Here is a 23,212-nt window from a genome sequence, read left to right on the forward strand (position 1 = left end):
ATAACCATAAATTCAGTGCAAAGTACATCTGGCCATGCTGTCTGAGAAAACTTCAGTGCTTCAAAAGTGTCCTATAATGCAAAATAAGTAAAACAATCATTTCCTGTTATTTGCAGCTATTCCCTTTTAGGAATTAAAGAATCGTACTAGCAGAAATATTTAAAATGACGCTGTCATTCATCTTCTGCTTTCAGAAACCAGCATCCAATTGCTACATGAAATCTATATCGTGTCTTTAGTGGAGAAGTTATTCAGGAGTATGGCCGTAACACTTTACTAAAGAATGTTATTGAAAAAGACTTGTTGCACATGAAATTATTGTTGTACTGAAATGTATCACTGAGTAGAGCAATTTTGCCATCCACCAGATCCACCTTTTTTTATTAGCATAGGGAAGAAGCCTGGGAGGTATCTATTGCGTTAGTTTGAATAGGTGAGGTGTGATGAGTGGGCAGAAGACATAACGTAAAATTGGTGTCTGCTCAAGGCGCACAGAATTGAATTGAATTCAATTGAATTGAATTTTGAGGGGGCCTTGAAGTTAGCTTGGGCATTGGATTTTCCTGCTGCAGTGTGATCTGCATTGAGGTACACAGCAAACAGTCTGTTTTGTGTAGTTCAAGTAATGCATGGTAGGTGGTAAACAGATAAATGGCACTTCTGTGGGCCTGCTGTGAGGGGAGAAAAGCTGCAGAGGGGCCCTGAAGTGAACATTTGACAGTGGGAATGGAGGTGGTTGCATTCCTGCCTTTTCTCAGTGGTAAGTACTCGTTTACATGGAGAGAACTGCACTAATGGTGAATGTGGGCAGGAGCTGCAGGCACTGCGAGCGCTGCCAGCAGTGGTAAAGGCAACACGTTGTGTTCTATTTGTGCCCACTTCCTCACACGGCTTCCATCAGAACGACTGCTGGCATCACTTCCTCGGGAAATCTTGGGGTTGGAGGGTGGATTCCACCGCTGCTAAGTGCAGAACAGTGCACATAGACATGCTTAGCTTTCAATAAAGTGTTAGGTAAATATGAAAGTTGCTTGGAAATGTACGTGTGATTTACATACAAACCTAAACGAGCCTGAAGAGAGCCCCATAGGGCAGCCAATGCTGCGGTACAGCTGTGCTGTGCTCCTGAAGCGCCACCCAGCGCATCCCGCTGCACCGCCGTGTCTGCCCTGCTCCTCTGTGGGCCGGGAAGAAGGGATGCCAGAGCACTGCAGTTTGAGCCCCGAGCGGTAGCCCTTCGCTCTCCTTTTGGAGCAGTTACGTTCTAGAAACTGTGATGGAGCTGGGATGGCTTCTGGAAGCAATTACAGCAGGCTGGGCCGCGCCTCTCCAGCACACACGGCCTCATGCTTGCCTGCCTACTAGTGATCCCAGTATTCAGGTTATGTGGGGCAGACTTTTTCAAATAACAGCACGCCCTCCAGCGCTGACGGTTCTGGGCTGCTCGAGAACCAGCCCGGCCCTCACAACATCCCACCCAACGCCCGCTACTGCCGCAGTCGCATTGCGACGGCGGGGAGGGAGGAGGCGGGGGCACCCCACGCTGATTGGCTGGCTGCCTCCATTCGAATCCCATCAGCCAATCGGCTTCAGCCGGGGCGCGGCGAGAGCTCTGCGATTGGCCCGCGTCGCTTTAGAGTCGGCCTATCATAACGCCGAAAAGGGGCTGCGGAAGGTACAAGGGACGGCGGCGGCGGCGGGCGTGGCCGTGCTGCGAGGGCCGAGCAAGATGGCGGAGGGCGACAACAACAGCGTCTACCAGCTGGTCAGTGCGGCGGGGCCGGCGGCTTCTCGGGTCGGTCAGGGTGCCCGGAGGCCCTGCCTGCGGGTGGGCGAGGAGGAGCCGGCGGTCTCGGGGAGCTGGGGCCGCACGCTGCCTGGCCGTCTGGGCGCGGACGATCGGCTCCGTACGCGCCCCTTCGCTGCGAGCGGCAGGCCGGTTGCGCGGCGGGCTGCTGTGCGGGGTTGGCCGCGGGAGCCGCCCGCGTCGGACTCCGCTGCTCGCCGGCCTCTGGAGTTCATCGCCACGTCTGTTCTACGCGATCTGCGGGGCTGGCGTTAAATATGCCGTCTCTGCGTGGCGGCGGCTCTCGGCTGCGCCGTCAGCCGGGGGAGCGGCGTTACGCTGAGCGGGGCGGGACAGCCGAGCGGCGGGTGGGAAGAGTTGAGGAGGGGAAGCGCTGAGGTGCTGTTGATCGTCTGGGAGGCGGTGAGAGGAACGCGGAGAGCTGGAGGGGAAGGCCGGGTGCTGCGGAGGAAGCGCTTGGGGCTGCGTTTCAACGGCGCGTGCGGTATTCTGGGGGATGGGAGCTGTGCTCAGAACAACGGCGCTTATGGAAGCTCGGTTTGTTCAGAGGGGGGAAAAACGAGCGATGATAGCACAGTGCGGGCGGGCAGATCTGGAGTGAAGGAAGGACGGGTGCTGGCAGAAGCTGCCCTTCAGCTGCCGTCTGTGCCTGTGGAAGCACAGTTCCAGTGGAAGGCAGCTGCGGACACTTGGTTCTGACTGGGTAATAATGCTGTTATATTCCTGCGTGCTCCCCATTGCGCTTTCTCCTGCTCATAATGATAAATGCAGACAGAAGTAATAAAGCAGAACAGTTGGCTATAAAATATCCTGTGGAGAACCTGCTTTCTCTTTTTTTTTAATGTGAGGACTTGTGTTTATAACATAAAATGTATGTAATGAGCTGGAAGGCATTCAGCAGTCTGTCAGATAGCCTTCCATTTTGCTCGGTGTGGAACTGTAGCTTTTCCAATAATTTCTGATAGAATCCCAGGTAAGCTCTGCTTTGCAATGGCAGCTGCACTCAGCTGTCCTTATTCTAAATCCACTCTGTGCAGTACACGTGCAGGGTGACTTTTAACCTGTGACTGTGTGGGAATGTCAGTTCCATCCATGGTTACAAGAGTGCTTTAACCTGAGATCCCTCTATTTTCCTAGGGCTCACTGTTAAGCTCTGCTAAATGCAGAACACCGGAGGTGAACTGCTTAGGGAGCTGTTGTCAGAGCAGATGGGGCCTCCTCACAAAGGGTGTGTGGGAAGGGATGGAGGAATGATGCAGTAGGAGTGTAAGGGCTGCCTGCTCTGTTTTGGGCAACTCATGGGAAAACTTTTTCTTTGTGTTCCAGTGTGATCGGTTTGGTAACTTCCATGTTACAGTTCTGTGTCTTTTCGTCTGTTTTCCATGTAACAAAAATGGGTGTTGGGCAGCAACTAGAGAACTCTAATGTGTTAAAGTTATCTTTGGAAATACCTATATTTAAAATATCTCTCACGTGCCTGGATAACTGCAACTTTGAAGGGCTTGTCCTTTGAAAGACTTGCCTTTCTGCTGAACTGGGGAAGGGAGCACCATAAAGGGAAGACTGGGGCAAAACACCTCAGTAAAGTGTGCAGGGAGATTTGTTTGGTCTGGTGAGATGTGCTACTGCTTCATTAGGTTCTGGACTGTTTTAAAGTACCTCTTCTACAGTGTTATAGCAGTGAAAATTTGTCGTTAATAATTACTCTCATTTATGACTGAGATCCTTGCGACTCTTCTTTTAGCTGCTGTTGTGTGGGAACTGATCTGATCCTCTGGTTAGAAATCATGCTTTCTTCCCTTTTTTTTTTTTTTTTTGCAGGCTGCAGAAACAGCTAGCTTGGAAGAGCAGTTGCAAGGATGGGGAGAAGTGATCTTGATGACTGATAAGGTTCTTCGCTGGGAGAGAGCCTGGTTTCCTCCGGCACTGATGAGTGTTGTTTCATTTTCTTTCCTGTAAGTAGCTCTGTGCTCTCGTGGCTGGTAGCAAAGCTGTTAAACACATTGGGACTATTAAGATGACTTTAAGAGGCCTCTTTATTAAGAAGGCTCTTCAGGTTCTGTTTCTGAACGTATGTAAACTTTGAAAAGGAGAACCTGGAAGTACTGGGAACAGGAAGTAACAGCACAGCTCAGATCCTGCCAGAGGGGGCAGTGCTTTCTGCAGATGTTTGTCAGGCCTGATTGCTGTAGGATTTCACTGGGTTCGACTCTGTGCCCTTCGTTGGTGTGTTCATGTTCTGCCCTCATCCTTTCTATCCTGCTTCTTAATCAAATCTGGCCATCTTCTGTGGCTTATTGCTGAAGCTCACACATTGTGATCCAAAAGGAAAACAAGGTTCCATAGGGCAGGCTTTCCTTACTAGATATTCTTTGTCTTTGGTGTGGTTTTTAGGGACAAGTTTGGTTAGTTTTACACAACTTAGAGAAAGAGGAGAAGGAAGCTGAAGGCTGAGAATAACTTCAGAGTAAGTCAGCAGGGTGAGAGGTTGTTGCCTTTCTCTTCACTACAGATACAGTCAGGAGACTTGGGCTTGCTGAGGCTTCTGTTCATGGCTGTGTAACACTGTAATAGTCTGCGTGGCTCGTAGTTACCACATAGATGTAGGTGCAAGCAATGAGTGTTGGACAGCCGTATTTAGCAGTCAGAGTGTCCATAGATCATCTCAATGTTGTTTTTACAGGATGATCTACTACTTGGATCCATCCGTTCTCTCAGGTGTCTCCTGCTTTGTTATGTTCATCTGTTTGGCTGATTATCTTGTTCCTGCTCTTGCACCCAGAATCTTTGGCTCCAACAAATGGTGAGTGAGGAAGGCCTTACATTAAAATAGCCCGAGTGTAAAGAAATTGATTTCTATCCAAGTGAATATCTGAATTGCAAGTGTTAAATGATTCCTATGTGGTCACTGTCATTGTCAATCTCTGTGGTTTATGAATTGTGGACACTTGTAAAATGCCCTGCATTTTTCTTTTTCTGAAATAAAACTACTACAACACAATATGTACTGTTCCTTCACTTCTAACAAAGTAAGATTTTATTTTTGAAGGAGTAGGGGCATGCTTTGTTCTATTAAGGATTTCATTCTGCAGACTGGTTACTTAACTACTTAACAGTGCTAACAACCAAAGTATGAAAGGAATTGTGTTCTTTGTTTAGAATAGCACTTGTAAATAGTATGTTAGTAGAGTGATGTACAGGAATCTTAAAGTACGAATGTGATCATAAGTGATTGAAATGTATTCAGAGAAGGACAAGGCTTATATAAAAACAGTAAGCTGAAGGAGAACCTTATTATTTTGAACTGAATTTTGAATTAAAATTAAATTGTTGTGTATCTGCTCTGAACTACCTACTTCTTGTCTATCACTGTGCCAACAGAAGAACCCAAGCAATTGCTCACAGCAGATCAAGATGAAATTCGGTGCTCTTCTGGCTAGAGTAGGAGTTGCAGTTTTGGAGCCCGTTTGAGAGTGTACTTAATTTTATAGGCATTGCATTACAGTGCTAAGTAAAAAGAAGGTACAAAACTGAGTGTAGCAAGTCGAGATAGGAACTTTTTTTTCTGCTGGGAAATAGTATAGGAGAGTTCTTAAGTTTCAGATGAGAACATGAATTCTTATTCCTGGCTTCTCTTTATTAAAAGGACTACAGAGCAGCAGCAAAGATTCCATGAGATTTGCAGCAATTTGGTCAAATCTCGTCGCCGAATTGTTGGGTGGTGGAAACGTCTTTTCGCGCTGAAGGAAGAGAAGCCTAAAATGGTATTGAGTTCCAGGGGTTCTTCTCTCTGTCATTGTAAAATATCTCTTTGCTTTGTTCAATCTTAAGCATTTTAGCAGAGAACATGTCTGAATAGAGTATTTCAGGGTGCAAACTGACTGTTCTGCCCATGACTTAATGTGAGCCACACTTCTTACTACCTCTTACACTTACCTCTTGCCTGAGTGGCAAGATTCTCAACCTGGAGCTTGCAGTGTTGTTCAGTATGAGCATAGCCCTGATACTAAGATAAACTGTGTTTCTTTGGGTCATTTTTTTGCAACAGAGCTTGTAAAAAGCACACTAAGATTTTTGTGTTCAGTGTACTACCTATCTGAAAAAGGTAGACCTTAATGTTTCAGCTTAATTATGTTAATTAATAGTTATACTGGTCAGAAAGCTTCAGGTGCTGCGTGAAGCACAAGCAGTATGGATATGGGGATTGCACAGTGTGAGGGCTATTTACAGCTGCCATACTGTAATGAAAGTAATGGTGCTTAAATAATTGAGAATGTACAGATGTAGTCTCTGCAGTCTCAGTTCTAACAAGCCCGTGCATAGATATTGCATGTGGAAAGGCCAGTGGACTTGAGTCTAGTTTTAGACTTTGAAATGTTGCTCCATACTGAGGGGAAGGATGAGAATTTCCATCAGGTCAGTGGTAACTGTTCCCTTTTCTTTTTTCAGTACTTCATGACCATGCTTTGTTCTCTTGCTGTGGTTGCCTGGATTGGACAGCAAGTTCACAACCTCTTTCTGACATATCTTATTGGTGAGTGTGTAATGTGCAAACCATCCAACTTTGTTAGCTGTCTAAAATGGCATGAGGCTGGTGGAAGTGAGATGTGATTATTTGTGTGGGGATGTGTTTGTTTTTAACCTGAGACATTTACTTGTGTGTTCAGACAGTTGGTGGAGCTTAAGGGAGGCAAGGAATTGCCAGGTGGCAGAAGACAGAAGTTAAAACGTTAGTAAATAATTTTTTTTTTGTTTATTTCTGCAGTAAGTTTCTTGCTGCTGTTTCCTGGACTGAACCAGCATGGGATCATTACAAAGTATGTTGGAATGGCAAAAAGGGAAATAAACAAACTGCTCAAGCACAAGGAGAAGAAAAATGAGTGAAGACTTAAGTGCTGTTTGCTCTTGTAGAAGGTTTTCTTGGGAACAGTTTTGTGAATTAATGTATAATTAAGATAATAGAAGTTGTATTGCTCACTGGCTTACCTTTTTTATTGGCTCCAATGAATTGAAAATGTCACTCTAGCATCTGCTATGGGTTTGTCTCTCTTGTAGGGTTCTGTATCTGATTTCATATGAAAGATCTTAACCTTTGACATGTGGAGCTTAAATTCTTCACCAATTTAAGAGGCCTCATAACTACCCTATCTCAAAAACTTACTGCAATTGATCACAGCATTTCCATACCTGTTAGCTTCACCATTTAATGGTTTGTGGTTACAGCAAGTACGAAGGCGTTCTGAAATCTTGCACTTCTGAGCAGCTTGTTACTACTGAGTCTTGTGGAAAGAAGACAAACTGAGTAAGTGATGGTATTTGAGCGTGCCTGCCCTCACGAGGGGCAGAAGGTGGTCCTGTTGTCTCACTGAATGTTTGCTTTCTGTGGCAGCATATGCCAGACTGCCTGCTGAACTGGGATCTGGAGTACATAGATTTCTGGTAGAGTTATTTAGCTGTAGTACAAACTTCAGTTTGTTGCACTGAGACTGTAGAAAGCGAGTTAAGGTGTGTGTGTGACCTTACAGCTGATTGTTCTAAAAACTGCTGTTATGGAGCCATGTAGCACGTTTGGTTTTATGAATGTTGTCTGTGTACAAAATCACTCTGGATACGCTCGGTCTGTCCGTTGTAAATAAGGCTGAGTGTTGTGCTTTTCTATCTCCTCCCCTCCTTTTTTTTTAAAAAACAACTTTTTTTTTTCTTTGAAAAGCTAAAACCTGTGTTAATGCATTTTAAAAGTTTACTGTTTTAAGATGAAGTCTCCTCAGTGTATTGTAACTGTTGAATAGGTAAATATAGACTCATGAGAAACTTCTCTCAGTCTCGTTCTTTGTGACTGTTTGGAAAGTGATGGATGTGGATCTGGAGAAATGGAACTGGAAATAGCGTTTGTCGCGCGGCTGTACCCGCACGGCGTGCGTTTGTCATCCCTCGCTGTAAGCAGCCATCTTGGCAGCCGTGCCGGGCCGTGGTGCCGCCCGCAGCCGGTATCGCGGCTCTCAGAGGCTGCGGGCAGCCCGGCGAACCGCGGCGCAGCGTCCGCGTTGCTATAGGAGCGCGCGTGGCGGCGTTCGCACCAATGAGGATGGCCGACCTCGGCGCGCGGCGCCTTCCGGATAGGATGTCGAGTCTCGCGAGATCGTGCCGGGCGGCGCGCGCCACTCCGCGCTCATGGCTTTCCCATAATCCCGCGCGGGCGCCCGGCCTCTTCCTTTTCCGCCATCTTGCCGCACCGGTGAGTAGGGTCGCCGCCTCTGCCCGGTAGCCATCCGCCGTGCCTCCGCCCCATCCTCGCTCCTCCGCCGCCTCCGCTCCCCTCGCCGGGTGCACGAGACCGCGGCCGAGCGCTCCGGCCCGCTTTGAGCCATCGGCGTCGTCCCCGGCGCTCTGTAGAACCTCCGAAGCGGCGGGTGGGGGGGAGCACCGCCTGCCAGCCCAGAGAGATGGAGGGAGGGGGACTGAGGGCGGCGGCGGGCCCGGGCCGGTTGTAAGGGTGCGGGGCCGGACGGCGGGGCGGCGGGGAGCTCCCGGCTTAGAGGCGGAAACCGGCGTGTGCGCTAGGATCTGGGCCGCTCCGCGATGGCTGCTCCGGGCCCCGCCAGCAGCAGCGCCCGCCTGGCTCTGGCAGCACGCGGAACGGCGGGGTCCGGGCACGGCCTGCCTTGTGGTGCGCGGAGTGCTCGTGGCCTTAGCCCTGCGATGCAGGAGGTGATGCACGGTCTCCCTTTAAGAGTGATGTGTTACTTTCATCCCGTAATGGCATTTTTTATTATCTTTTTGCAGGTAGAGAAGCTAAGTGGTATCTAGATTATTTAATACCATGTGTGACATGCTTTTTTGGATGGGGTTAATACTGAACTTTAAAATCTAAACCATTCCCCTGGAAAGGGTGTCATGTGGATGGCATATTGCTTATTACATGCTGCTTTTTAAAAATCTTTTGTGTGTGTGTGAATAAAATCCAAGTTGAAGGCCTGATGTGTGTGATTTCCGAAGTTTGACAGTATCTGAATTCTCTTGAGCAAACCTGAGCATGTGTTGTGACTTGCTAAGGCTGAGTGCAACTTGTTGCTACTTTTTGGTCCTTAAGCTCTAAAACATGCTTCAGAAGTGCCTCTGTGTGTGGCTGTGATGGATGCATGTGTATAACTGCCTCTCTCCTCCCCACAGGCACCATGGTGCGCATGAACGTTCTGGCCGATGCTCTCAAAAGCATCAACAACGCAGAGAAACGTGGGAAACGCCAGGTTCTCATTAGGCCATGCTCCAAAGTGATCGTCCGGTTTTTAACTGTGATGATGAAGCATGGTGAGTGTGGACCACAGCACTGATATTTCTTTCATTCACAATTTCTGTGTAGTTGACTTTAGTGAAGGAGATCTGCGGGTAAAGTTGGAGCATCTTACTGAATCGATGTTATGTGTGGGGTCATGTTTTTAGATGAGTGTGCTGTTAATTGCTGGGAGGACGGCTGAAGCAGAGTATGGTTTTTGATTGTAGTATTCTATGTGCATTCTGAATATTGGAGCTACCCAAAACATTCTGCAGGTCTGAAACAAGTTCTGGAAACAAAAGCCAACCAGAAAAAACCTCATGGTGGTAATTCTTCAGTGTTTAAGATGTGTTCCAGCTTTACAGAATGTAGCTAAATTCAACTGTACTTCAGTATAGTGGAATCATACCAGTTGGTACACTGAAGTTAGTCTTAATTGCTGAAAACTTCTGAAATCCTCTGGGTGATGTTTTCTTCAGGTGGTTTTTGACTTAAGTAAATCAAGATGCTTGCATTTGTTTTGGATAGCTTGGTTAAGTGAACTGTATTGTAGCTGCATATCATGTTTTGATTTGTCTGTTTTCTAATCTTTCCTAGGTTACATTGGTGAATTTGAGATAATTGATGATCACAGAGCTGGGAAGATTGTTGTCAATCTCACAGGCAGACTCAACAAGGTAGGATTTGTTTTTCTGAATTCAGTTCTCTAGGAAGATGTGTAAATGAGGCCTTTTTGTCTGCTCTAATTCTGAAATAATTGTTTGTGAGAACTTGGGATTTAGTCTGTGTGAGAGTAATCTGGCTATTATCAGTGTTTATTGTATGTTATGTTTCCTAAATTTGTAATAGTGTGATTGACTTAATTACCATTAAATGTGCAGTACATAAGCTAGATTTTTGGAAGTCACTTTTCAAGTGTATTTCTCATTAGGGAATTTCTGCCTCCCCAGTGATTTCTCTGTTATCTAGAATAGTTTTGTCCCAAGAGAGTGACTTTGCTTTCCAGTTAATGTTTAATACCTCTAAATAGTGAGGAAATGAGCATTTCTACTGCGCTAAGGTTGGCTTTGCTTGTGGTTGAGGCAGAGTAAAATGTTGTGATAATCAGTGCTTTTTGGGTTCCTGGGGTGTATGAATCATTGCTGAGTTTGGGCAATTTTTAAATGCATTTGACTTAAAACATTGAGCTGTCTACTTCTGTGATGAATTGCTATGCACAGAGTCATAGAATCACCAAGGTTGGAAAAGGCCTCCAAAATCATCCAGTCCAACCATCCACTGTCACCAGTATTTCCCACTAAGCCGCGTCCTTCAGTACAACGTCCAAATGTTTCTTGAACATGGATGGTCATTGTTTCCAATGAAGCCATTCAAATGAGAGGTGGTTTTCAAGTAAAGAGATGTAGATATTAATTGGCCTAAAGATGCTGGGGGCTATCTCTGATGAGCAACTGTTGCAGCTGAGAATTGTTTGAGTGTAGTAGCAGGGAATTCTGACACAACCCAAATTTCTAGTGGTGTATGTCTGTAATAAGAGTAATAGAGGTCATATTTGAGTATGGTGTTTCTTGAGGTCTTTCTGGATGATTGTGTATCAGATGTTGCAGAGTTAACTGGATGTGATGTTTCTCCCAGTGGCTGCAATAAGGAAGGAAGCTACTTGGTTCAGGAAGATGTCAGTGTAGTCAGGTGTCCTCTGCTGTGCTCTTGGATGTCAGGGTGGTTGGAGCCGGTGAGGTCACTAGAGGTGGTGGTAGTGATTATGGTTGATAAGTAATAGGGTTAACTTGAAAGTGCTGGTAACTTCTGTGCGTGTTGATTTCTCTTTGTTTAACATCACAGGTGTTTTTGCTAACTCTTTATAATGATTACTCAAGGACAGTTTACTTCTAACGTCAGGTTTTGGATGATGTAAGATACTCCTTAACCTTTAGTAGTTTATAGCTTGCTTTTGTGCTCTCCCAGCTGTACCAATTAAATTATTAGTGTAGCCTCAACAGCAGTATATCTCTCTCCACTTAGGCAAGGAGGAAGAGACAAGGATAAAGAAATGAAAGCCGAATTACTGTGTGAGAGCCTTGCCTTCTGTGAGAGAAAGCCATTCCGTACTATGGAATGTGGCACATTCTGCTTGATACTCTCTAGTCTTTTGCTGCCGAATACATTTTAATTGCAGTTGAATTTTTTCAGAGGGCTGGAATGACAAATGTACAGATCCAGTTTATAGAGTTCTCTGGTTTGTAATGGAATTCTGTTTTATAGTGTGGCGTAATCAGTCCCAGATTTGATGTGCAACTGAAGGATTTGGAAAAATGGCAAAACAACCTGCTGCCTTCACGTCAGTTTGGGTAAGTATGGAGAGGAGTTAAATCTGTCATACATAAGCTGATTTCTTTTTTTAACTACACTTTCATACTGCCTGAATTAGATTCACCTGATGCCTTTCATCTCTCATTAGTCTGAAGGCAGATAAGAGTAAAAATTCAGCTTCCATATAAATGCTTTTTAACCAGTTCTGAAGGAGTGCTACTAAGCAAGAACCTTTTTTGTTGTTTTACCATTTCCTTCGTCTGGAGGATTTTTGTTCATTATTTTACTTTTATGAATGGCCATTAGTAGATGAAGGAGTAGTACGAGATGAATGGGATTAGGTTGCACTTTTGTGATTGTGTTTAAGTTGATTAAATACAAATTAATGTAAGACTTGGCCTCTTCAGTTCTGAATATCCAAAACATAGAAAATGTTACAATACATTTTTCTTTCCCCAAATTCTCTAAATTGAGAATAATAAATTGCAGTGGCTCAGCAAGTCTGCCTGTTGGAGGCAGGATTAACAGTTCCTTGTCATTTCCTTTCTTAAAGCTCCAGTGATAAGCTGTGTAGTCAAGCTGTACCTAACTACCTTGCTAGTATGTATTGTCATACTGAGATTTTTCAAGAGTATTTATAGAGCAGTGGGACAAGAGGTTTTCAGACACAAAGCTGTGTGAACTATGCTGATAATCCAAATGCTGGCATAAGAAGTCACTAAAGCTGCTTCAGTTGTCAGTCCAGGTTCAGGTACTCGTCTGGAAGCATGAGCAGTGTTCCAAGCACTGAGTGACAAAGCCTTCAGAGCTGGCACCATAGCAACTCTGATCTGCTCTGAGGAAAGATCCCTACTTGAAATAGAAGCAGTCTTGGTCTATAGACTGTAGACTTCCTACCACTGCAACAGCAGAACTGACTTTACATTAGCAATGTATGATGAAACTGAGGGGAGAACTGAGGGGAAAGCCTGTAAATGTACTTTGTGTGCTTCACAATTGGGAGGAGTTTCTTTTTCATTCTCTGATAGCATGCTGTCTGTGTTATGTCCTTTCTGAAAGAAACGTCTTTCTGTTGTAGTACAAAAATTAAGTGCCATCAGCTCTGCATGAACACGGAAGAAAACTGACAATGAACTGAACGTGTGTTCTTCCTCAATAGGTACATAGTACTGACAACCTCAGCTGGCATCATGGACCATGAGGAGGCTAGGCGAAAACACACAGGAGGCAAAATCCTGGGATTCTTTTTCTAAAACTTGTAAAAGAGGATACTAATAAATTGTTCAAACGGACTTTGGTGTTTCCAGTTGGTATTTCAATAACTTCTAATGCTACCTGCAGTAGTGCTTGTAACAGACAGCTCTTGTGCTTCAGTTCTGCCTTTACATCAAATACTGCTGAGATTCCACACTGTCTTTGTTTACATTTTTTTTTTTCTGTTAATGATACAGCATGCTATTAATTGTTACCATTTTTTGAATGACAGGTACAGGTAGCTCTACAGAACAGCCTCAGTAGGGAACTTAAATGTTAGACTGTACTTTGCTATCCTCAGCTGGGATTGCTCCTTGCTTTTTAGGTCACGTAGTTACATGAGTGTGACTCCTTTCACTTTCAGAACAAGTGGAACATGCCTTTCTAGAAGCTATTTCCTGCTTGTTAAGATTATTTAAGAAGTTGTGAGATACAGGGTGGTGAAATAATTAGATGGCTAGAGTTTGACATTAGATCACAAACTTCTTTTAAATCTTACAGTGTTAAGGAGTAATTAAGGTATAAGGGTTAATTATTATTTTTCCCTTTGGTTTGCTGCTTGTTGGTCCTCTGTGCCATCAGAATTTTGGGCAGGGTAGCTGCTGTGCAGCTGCTTTGCATCTTGCCCTGAGGATGTAACCATTTGGGATGTCTAAAAATCTCTGGTGAGAGAAAGAAAGAATGCATATGTTTAGTATGGAATGAGTTGTTACCTTTATTTCAGGTAGGTGATGTGTAGCACAGTGTACTCAATACAGAAATTTCCTTAAAGCAGCACACAGAGCAGCTGACTGCAGCTGAAGAGCTACCTGTAGATGGTAAGATGGTAGAAATGAGAAGTAGTGGGCTTCTGGGTTGGTCGCCTTGCTTTTAAACTAGTTTGTAACTAAATAACCTATTTCAGTTGAGTTTCTTGTTCCTATGTGCGCAAACTGGTCTTAACTCTAGACAGGCAGTCCAGTCTCACCTAATGTGGGTCTTTGAGGAGCAAGAAGCTAGCACCTATGCTGCAATGAATAGTTACCATAAATATTGCAGTAGTTACCATACATATTGTTAGTGCCCTTTAGCAGAGACTTACAACTTACCTGAGAAGAGCAGGGAAACGATTTAAAAGGTTACAGCTTTCCTGCTCTCCCACTCTGCTAAAGGCAGCAAGTCTGAATTGCAGATGGCATCAAAACATTCAGATGTGGCCATGTTCAGCTGAAGATAAACATCTGTGCACTAAATTACAAAGAATGGTTTCAGTAGAAATTTACTGACCCTTTTTTCAAGCTTTTATCAATTTTTTAAAAACTTCTTGTGCTGTTGTGAGACCCTTAGTGGGAGTGATTCAGCATAAGCGCTGACTGCACACACAAGCAGAGTGGTTACATTTCTTGTTCAGAGTAACCCTGGAAAACTTAACCTTTTTGTAAAATCTTGGTTTGCATCAGAGCAGAACACGTGTTCTTGAGGGATGCTTTAAGGAGGCTTCTCTTGGATGTTCCGAAGGGCTTTGGGCTCCTTGAAGATCATGCACTAGAAGGTGCCCATGCCTGTGGCAGGAGGTTTGGAACTTGGTGATTTTTGAGGTCCCTTTTAGGATGGTTCCTTGGTTCCATGGCATTTCTGTTTTAAACTAATTTCAGAAAACACACTGGTCTTGCTGCACCACTTTACCTGTGTGCAGTGCTTCACTACTGCACAAGTGTGCTGTTGTGACCCAACAGAGACTTCCTGAAGCCAGAGCATTTCTGATACTCTCAATCACCTGGGAATAGAACTGTGTTAATTTATTCCACAAGGCTGCCCAGCACCTTTCTTACAGTTACTAAGTGGAGAGTAGAGCTCGAGGATGGAAGGAAGGACTTGGAGGGGAGCGTGGACCACCATGTATGACCAACCTTTTTGACATTCAACAAATGTAGTCCCATACTGACCTAATGCATGTGGAAGTGAATGCGGCTCAGTTCTCAGCTGATCTCTGAAAAAATCGTAGAGTCATAGAATGGCAGTTGGCCTCTTACAGGGAAAACTGGGGGGGTGGGGGACAGCTGAGGAAAGCACCTGTACTGCAAACTCCTGACTTGGATATTTGGAAGTGGGTTTCACCTCTGTACCCTCTCAAGGAGAGGACCTTTTGGCTTGAGGTCTGCTTTGCTTGCTAAGCCCAAACACCAAGCTCTGTGAGCAGCATGGCAGGGAGCCTGTGTGGCCAGCTCGAGTGCTGCTGGACAGGCTGCTGTTATTTGAAGGTTACCGGTAGTGCGCGGCGGTGCCTGCAGCCCCTCCTTACTGCTCTGTGCAGCTGACCACACGGTAAGTACCAGCAGTCCGAGGCACAGGTGGTGAAAGGGGGTCGGAATGTGGTCTGAGTTGTGCAAACTGTTATCCAACTAAGTTAGTTATCCAACTAAGTTGGATGTAAAGTAAAATGTTCGAATAGCCTGATACGCATGAAGTATTTGCTTTTGCAGGGCAAAGTTGTCAGCAGATGGCAGCATCTGACTTTGAATCATTGGAGACTTTGAAGGTGATTTCTATAGTGAGAGGAGTCCTAAGGGAGCTTTGGCATTGCTGCTGGTCTCTGCTTTTTGTATGGAGCTAATCCTGAATTTTCTTGTGCTCTGCAAAGAAATTTCTTCTGTCTTTGATGCAACAGTGCCTAACTTAATATGGGAGATGAGAATAAGTACGGATCTTGAAAAATTTGCACTGCAGTAAAGCCTTGGGCATGACAGTAGGTAACTGGAAAAGCAATTTCTCCTGTCCCTTCTGTTAGTTCTCTGCCACAGGCAATTCATTCAGCTCAGTTCTGAACAGAGTGTGCGTGTTTGGTTTCTCAAATTTGAGTGTCAATTACTTGCACCAGAAACACAAGCAGTAATTAAACCTTGATTGCAGTTGTCCTGATGGTTACTTAGTGCCTCTTTCACACCTGTTGGAGTCTAGACAAAAACCAGCAAGGACAGAAAGAATGCATGTTGCTGTGCTACAGAAATCATGGGGAGAAAATGGGTTTAAAACAAAACTTGTGTTTTACAGTCAATTAAAGCATGTGGCAGGCTCTCAGTAACATCAGCTGTTCCTAGAAGGGCTGGGAGGCACTGCCATTTGCTGGGGAAGGGTGGGGTTGTAATGTTCTAGTTAGAAGCAGATGGACTTCACGTTGTGCAACAGCTTGTGATGTAACTGGGGGCTGGTTGGGATGTGCACTTTGTTAGGGTGCTTAAAAAAAAAAAGGTAGGGGAAAAAAGCTTTGGCCTGCTTTTTGTTTTTTAGTTTTTTCCCCTACCTCCCCCCTCCCTTCATTACCTGGAATTACCTGATATTTGATTACCAAACAAATTACAATCTGGAAATGTGTGATACAACGGTGTTGTTATCGTGCTGATAAACCACTGGCTGAGGGTGGGGGAAGGAAAACTGCAGGCCATAAACGCATACAAGGACTATTGAGACATCTGTCCTACCTTCTAAAATCTGAGTCATGAAGGAAGTACAGAGTGGACATTATTATCTTCTTGACTTCCTATCATTCCTGGTGAATTTTACTCCCATTCAGTGTTGCTCAGGTGTGAGGGAGTGAATGGAGCAGGAAGGTGCTGCAGTGGAGAAGCTGCCTTTACAAGCTACGATGATTACTTTCAGCAAGCATCAAGCAAGTTAAAACCCCTTTATCAAAGTCTGGTATGTGCTGTCGACAAGCTTCGGTCTAACAAGGTAATCAAACATCTGGTTTCCTTAAGAGATTAACTGCAGCCGACTGTGCTGCACCTGTACTGTGTGTCCTGCAGCCCTGCTTCCATTCCTTTATGTGCTGGCTGTGACACTGAGCTGCTAAAGATGAGCCCCCAGGGACATGTATTTTGTTCTGGGGCTGGCATTGGGGCCATACTTGCTGCATGGTGATAGTTGATCAAATTTTAGTGCTGTGCACAACATGGGGTGCTTGAGATCAGCAGCCACCACTTTTGTTTTTTATAGTGACATAAAACACCGTTAAAGCAGATGCCAAATGGTCTATAAAAGCAAATGGATTTGGTGCATATTGTAATGAAAAGGGTGGCTTGTTCTACCTGTTCTGGGCTGTGTGATGACTTTACTTGGGAATTTGTCTTCAGGCATATAAAAATGGGTCAACTAAGAGATGTTTTTACTTCAAGCAAACGTAGGTAGCTGATGCCCAGCACAGTACTCTTCTGCAGCAATGACTTGTTTTCATGTTCAGCTTTCTGATACATCGGGTTACTCAGTACGCTGTACTCAGTTACTCAGTACTCAGTTACTCAGTTAGCTGATGAGAAATGAGGCACTGTGTGTCCAAGACTGCTTACAAAATATGGCAGATGAAGTGATTTTACTCTTCATGAGCGTTCATAGATTTCCAGTGCCTGTAGCTCCTGTGGCTTGTGAAGGCTCAGAGTTCCCTCAGCACTCTGCAGGGACAATAAAATATTCAGGCTTGAATTCATGTGTAAGTCCTACTATTGTGTGTAAGCTAGCATGTACTAGTGTGTGAGCCCCCATATCCTGCATCTGCACTGATGTGCCATGAACTTGGTGACAACAAAATGGCTCTGGAAGAGCTTTGGGCTTCTTCCATTCAGGCAAGATGTAACAGGCTGCCCAGAACTGTGGGTGCCCCATCCATGGTGGTGCCCAATGCCAGCTGGGTGCAGCCCTGGGCTGCCTGAGCTGGTTTGGGGCAGCCAGCCCATGGCAGGGGGTTGGAATTGGATGGTCTATTACATCCCTTCCAACCCAAGCCATTTTAGGATTCTGCATGCACTCCTCCTGTATTGCCTGCCTTCAGACCCCAGCAGGGTATGTGCACTGAACAATCCAACCCAAACTTCCTGTTTGCCAAGGGGCTGCTTTTCTTCACAATTTGGAGGTAGTATACTGCAATGGGGCAAGCCATGGAAATGGTAAGCATTCCCGCTACACGGTGATTGTTTGCTATTCACTCCTGGTCCCATCGTTTATAGCCAGGAGTTGAATTGTTTCAAATTCCATTTATTTATTATTCCGGCTCTATAATGACATCATGTTACCCCTTCTACAGAAAATAGTTTTCCAGAAGCCTGCAGTCCCCAGCCTGTGATTAGATGTCTCTGTTCCCCAATACCAGCATATATGAAAAAGGCAGGGTTAGCAGAACACTCGGTAAGTGACTTTACATACTGCTTTGTGCAGCACCTGTCCATCTTATCCACAGCTAGATCAGAATGTATCTCTCTGTTCCATTGTGGGGAAGAAATGCAGTTTTGCCATTCTTACTCTTTCCCACCGATGCACAAATATTGTGTTTTTAGCAGGACTAGGAAGGGTGAGAAGAAGAGTGAGTTTAAAAGAAAAGCTGCTGCTGAAACCCACCTCTGTGGATAGAGCCTTACCAAATAGTTTGGTTCACTGTTTCATGCAGTTTAAATTTGTTATAAAAAGGAAAGTCCAGGAAAATCAGTGAGAACTTCAGGTCTGATTACCGTTTAATATCTTTAAAAATCTATCTTTTTACAGTACCAGTGGAAAAAGTCATGCGGAAAATGAATTTCTTTTTCTTTCCTCCCCACACCTCTGCAATTCATGAGGATGCTCATCTCCTCTTGTGCAGCAACATGCCTATTCTTGAATAACAGGATTCTTGACTTATAGTCTTTGGTATGAGCTGGTAATTAGCATCAGCCCTCCTTCAGTCCTTGGGGTTCCTTCCTCAGGGCTGCAGCATCCACCCCTTAGTTGAACATCTGCAGTCCTCAGCTGGGAGGTCATGCCCGTGGCCGTGCCTGCACTGTCAGACTGGGAGGACTGGTCCTACCATGCAGGGCACGGGTCTGGGGGCCACAAGCCCACTGCATGGCAGCAGCCTGCCCCATCCCCCCCATTCCCCTGGAGCAGGAGAACCCAACAGAATATGATCCTAGTGCTGATAGGTGGTGGCTCAACAATAGATACGGTGCTGACAGGTAACACACTGGTAGCTGAAATAAAAAGAATTAAATTGTACAAAAGTGCGCTTTAATTGCTAACTCTCTCCTGTCTTCTTGAATCATGAGAAATAAAGGTCTCCTCTTCTGTGATGAGCAGTTCCAGGCAGAGCAGACGTGATGGGGGAAACATGTTTGGAATAAATACTGATGTGAATGACACTTATTAGCTACAGTGTGGCATATTTATTTCTCTGTAGTTAGCATAATAGCACAGCTTGAAATGAGAAGGGTTCTTTACTCTTGTCTACGTGTGCATGCATAAAAATAACAATGGATTGTTATGGCCAGAATGATTTTTCTGTCTCTCCAATTAGCAGCAGTGTTGGATGGCATCATGGGATGGAGTTGAGCAAGTGGCCTCAGCAGGGCTGTGCTTGCAGAAAACCTTCCTGTGCCAAACAGCAGATGAGATGACGGCACAAGAGGCCAGCTCTTCTTCCCTGTCTCCATCGCTTGCTGTCCTTTTGGTGCTCCTAGAAGGATGAGATGCCCTGACCCCGTGTCACTGCTTTCCTGGCAAACTGCAGGGAGCACTGCTCACTTGCCCAGAGTTTGCTTGGTCATAGATTATCCCAAGTTGGAAAGGACCCATAAAGATCATCAAGTCCACCTGCGTCCTGCTGGCTGCTCTGGGACCTGGTGCCCTGCTGCTCACCTGCCCCTCTTATAGTTTTTCCACTATAGCTGCCATTTCTTCTCCATGTTTCTAGAGTCCATGTCATGCCTCAAGTTGCGCTGAGGTTTGGGGGTGCCATGTTTGCAGGAACACGGCACCCAGTGAGAGCAGAGCTTGTCCTGCTGTCGCTGTGCACCCTGAAGTGCCCACACTGATGCAGCAGCTTCTGGGCAAATCTGGTAGTGCTCAAGTGGCTCCATGGGCACCTGCCTTCCTGTCACCACTTTGAACAGGTGTAAGACTTCTCATCTCTTCTGTTTATAATTCAATGGAAAAACACAGAAATGGAAAATCTTGAACAAGTGCCTTGTTCAGACTTAGAGGAATTGCCTGGTGCCTTGCAGAGAAGGGAAGATAATGGGCTGGGCAGACGGGCACTGCCTGAGTTCTGTTTCCTTAAGAAAAATCATGAAGTATTTCAAATGAGGAGCCAAGAGCTGCTGAGGTCGTCTGGGAATGCTGAGTGCTGTCTCGGGAGCCATTCTGGAAACCTTTTTGTTGAGGAGAATAATTATGGTGTGGCAAAAGTATGTACTTGCCAGGTATTTGCCTGCTTTATTTGTACTGTATTCTTCCATTGCTGAAATGTAAGATGAAAAACCTTAAGGCATATGCCCAGGAGTAACTAACTTCCCATTCTTCTGACATTCACGTGACTGAGCGCAGGTTTAGAAATACTATAAAAGTGCCAGGCTGTGGCTTGAAATATCTCATTACCAGGTGTCAGGCTGCTTATAACTTTCATTCAGAGATTGTTGAGGTTTTTTGTGCTTTTCTTTTCCTGTTGGTCTTCTAATGAAAATGCCAAAAAGGGAAGAAACTATTAAAAAAAAAAAAAAAAAAAGCAGCTGCTTAGATTGAAAATAAAACTGCTGAGCCAGCAGTAGCTTTCAATAGTTCTTGCAGAGTTTCATGGCTCTGACTGTATATTGTTTCACAAGGCCATGGGATGCTGCCTGGGGTGAGGGTCTCATGGGCACAAAGGTGCTGTTTTTCAGCATGCTGTGGATGATTTATGTTGATGTGGGACCTGACAAGTAGGCAGGGAGTAAAACCCCCACGTGCTGAGTTACAGCAGTGAATTGGTTGAAGTCAGATAAGTGTCCCCTGTAGCAGCTGAGGACTTGGGGATCTCCACATCAGCTGGAGCACGTGCTGCTGGGGACAAGAGTGTCACAGTTTGTGGACCGGCAGCCAAAGCCATCTTGTTGCTGCCTCAGCAAAATGGACCCTGGTGCAGGAAGGTTCCTGCTGCCTGAGGCACACTCAGAGCCACCTCAGTGCCACTGTGGGAGGTGACGGTGCCCCAGAGCAGCGCTGATGCTGTGGCCCTCTCTTCCCTGCTTTTCATGGCAAATTTGGAAACATGGAAACTTGGAGACATGGCAACCGATTTGAAAATAACAAACACTTCAAACTATATGAAAAGCATCTTGCATGGAAAATCAGACAGGGCAGAAGAAACAGCACTTAGCATCAACATAATGCAGCTGAAATCTTTTTCTTAGAAATAATCATCTTTGACTCCAGCAGTAAAAATAAAGGACAAAAGCTGGAGGAAGGCAGAAGGCGCAGCTGTGGGAGTGAATCTTGGTGAAATTAACATTAAAAACATAACAAAAGGCATAGAATTAAGTAAAAACAGAGCTGTCTGCCTAGAACAACAGCTGAGATTATATGGGGAGCACAGGGCAGTGTGGAGAATGGTCCTTGTTCAGGTCCTTGTTTTCAAACTCAATCTGAAGTACATGGTAATCTATGGTCAGTCTGGAGGATAAGGGCTGATCCTGGTCAGTGCCCACTCCTGCCTGGTAAAGTTTATCCCTGAACCAGTGACCTTTAGTAGAGAGTACATTCTGAACTCATCTTTCTCAATGAATTTCAGTGAAGTTCACATTTAAAGGTCTGTGCAAGCAGTCTTGATCCAAAGCTCAAAAAACTGAAGGTAAGCCTTCCACATGCACAGATCCACCTCCCACCAGGCTGTGATGGCTTTGAGAGGCAGTGCTGCCCGATGAACCCAGCTGAGAGCCGTCCATGGAGTTTGTTGGTGTTGCTGCTGTGTGGGAGCATGGTGCAAATCGCAGTCACAAAATTGGGCTCTATGTGATTTTTCTCACTTCAGGCTTTAGGTGATCATTTGGAGAGCCTATGTTTAAAAATACATGTTAGTTTTTGAGCTACAGGTGATACCTGGCCTTTTATCAAAGGAGACCAATGTGTGCTGTGAATACCTACGTCTTGGGATTCTTTTGGGCTGACCGTGATGAATTTGTTATGCTAGGTGTCATAAAAATCAAACTCCTTGAAAAATGATGTGCAATTTCCCATAACACCAGAAAAGCACCTGGGGCCCTTTTGGTTCTCACAGACAAAGGTGCAACTCTCCTGTCTGCTGCTGACTGCTCTCTTCCAGAGCTGCCATGGTATTTTTAGATGCAAAGGAGAAATGTCTCCTAACTATATGCTAATCCCATTTTCAATGCTTCAGCTGATATTAGAATGATTAAAGCGTTGTCTGAATTCACATACATTTGTTTGTTGCATTTTGTGGCTGCGTATAGCTTTTCATGTGACTGTGCCTATGTTCTACCAAAATCATTGTTTGGGAGCTGCCATGCAACAAAGGATGTTTTTATCAGAGAAGATCTTTTGAGTTATCCTTGGCTACAGCTATCTGAAATACAGGCTTATGCACACATATTTTCTCTGCAGGCAGAGAACAGAGGCAGGAATAGACTTTATAGGCACACTTCTCAAATTTTATTAGGCAAAGGGCTGCCTGACCTTCAGAAAAAAACGTCTGGGAACTGTCATGTCTGATGCTGCCACCCTGGTGTTCATTTATGGCCAAATAACTTTTTTACAAGATATATTTTTTATTAGTTTTTGTTTGCTCTTTCATTTACACGCTTGCCTGGATGGGAATGGGCTCCGTAAATCTCTTTGTCTCTCCCCGTGGGTCACTGTCTGGTGTCTCACACTGCACCCTCAGCCCACAGACCACACAGTGCTCTTCTGCCACCACCGTGGCCTCGCTTCCATCACTCCTAGCAAGTGTCTGACAGGCTGAGGAAAACGGTCGGTTTTCTGCAGATGGCACGGTGAAACCGGTCCTTTTTGTAGCAAAATGATGCTGCATACTCAGAGCAGCCTGAGCGTGAAGAAGCTGGAGGGCTGGGCCCAGACAGTGGTGCCGAATGGAGGCAAATCCAGCTGGTGATTGGCACCAGTGATGTTCTCCAGGGGTCAGTATTGGAGCCCATCTTGATAAAACTGGACAAGGGGACTGAGTGCACCCTCAGAAAGTTTGCAGATGACACCCAGTTGGAAAGAAGCACTGACCTGCCTGCATGTAGGAACGCCCTGCAGAGAGCTCTGGAGAGGCAGGATCTGCCCTCCGCTGCCGTCACAGTGCTGCTTCCGCCATTTTGGCTCCCCTTTGCTGAGCTGCAATCGTGCATTCCGTACCTCCTGTTCACATGGCACCTCAGCTTCCTCCACACCGAGCCCTTCGTGAGCCTCATGCCCACTACCAGAACAGCTGCATGCTTTTCTTCTCGCACACTAGGCCATCAATAGAAGGAAGATCCAGTTTGGAGGAATGTTTTTGGAGGAATTAGATATCCCTGCAGCTGGCAGTAGACAGACATGGCCCAGCAGCATGAGGAGGGCTGTGCTGCTGAGGGCTGCCACCCGAGATGGCTGCCAGCTCTGCCCCAGCTGGGGCTGCTCACAGCTGTGCTGGGCCCGGCCCCTCCTGGTGGGCTGGTGAAGGTGACCTGCATGGCAGTGCTGGCTGGGTTCTGCCTGCTGAGGACGAGGTGAGCGAGGGGCCCTTTTCCCTATGGGGTGGGTTGGTACTGGGGCACGTAATGGCAACTGACCCCACTGTGGGGTCACAGTGTGGCTGC

General features: G+C 45.5%; 2 protein-coding genes across 2 annotated transcripts; both read left to right on the forward strand.

Annotated features, from left to right (window-relative positions):
* Nucleotides 1-1,695: 1,695 nt before the first annotated feature.
* On the forward strand, nucleotides 1,696-6,691 carry ARL6IP1 (ARL6 interacting reticulophagy regulator 1; the record flags this gene model as incomplete). Its single annotated transcript, XM_079543132.1, has 6 exons — nucleotides 1,696-1,765; nucleotides 3,629-3,762; nucleotides 4,491-4,610; nucleotides 5,454-5,571; nucleotides 6,257-6,341; nucleotides 6,573-6,691. The coding sequence occupies exons 1-6, from the start codon at nucleotides 1,730-1,732 to the stop codon at nucleotides 6,689-6,691; spliced, it is 612 nt and encodes a 203-aa protein (XP_079399258.1). The 5' UTR covers nucleotides 1,696-1,729.
* Nucleotides 6,692-8,982: 2,291 nt separating this feature from the next.
* Nucleotides 8,983-12,681, forward strand: RPS15A (ribosomal protein S15a; the record flags this gene model as incomplete). The annotated part of the gene is made up of 4 exons (XM_079542711.1): nucleotides 8,983-9,115; nucleotides 9,678-9,757; nucleotides 11,343-11,428; nucleotides 12,550-12,681. 4 exons carry the CDS (start codon nucleotides 8,983-8,985, stop codon nucleotides 12,641-12,643), a joined length of 393 nt encoding a protein of 130 aa, XP_079398837.1. The 3' UTR covers nucleotides 12,644-12,681.
* Nucleotides 12,682-23,212: the final 10,531 nt, after the last annotated feature.

This window comes from Tetrao urogallus (genome assembly GCF_951394365.1).
Source record: "Tetrao urogallus genome assembly, chromosome: 15".
NCBI classification, from domain to species: Eukaryota; Metazoa; Chordata; class Aves; order Galliformes; family Phasianidae; genus Tetrao; species Tetrao urogallus.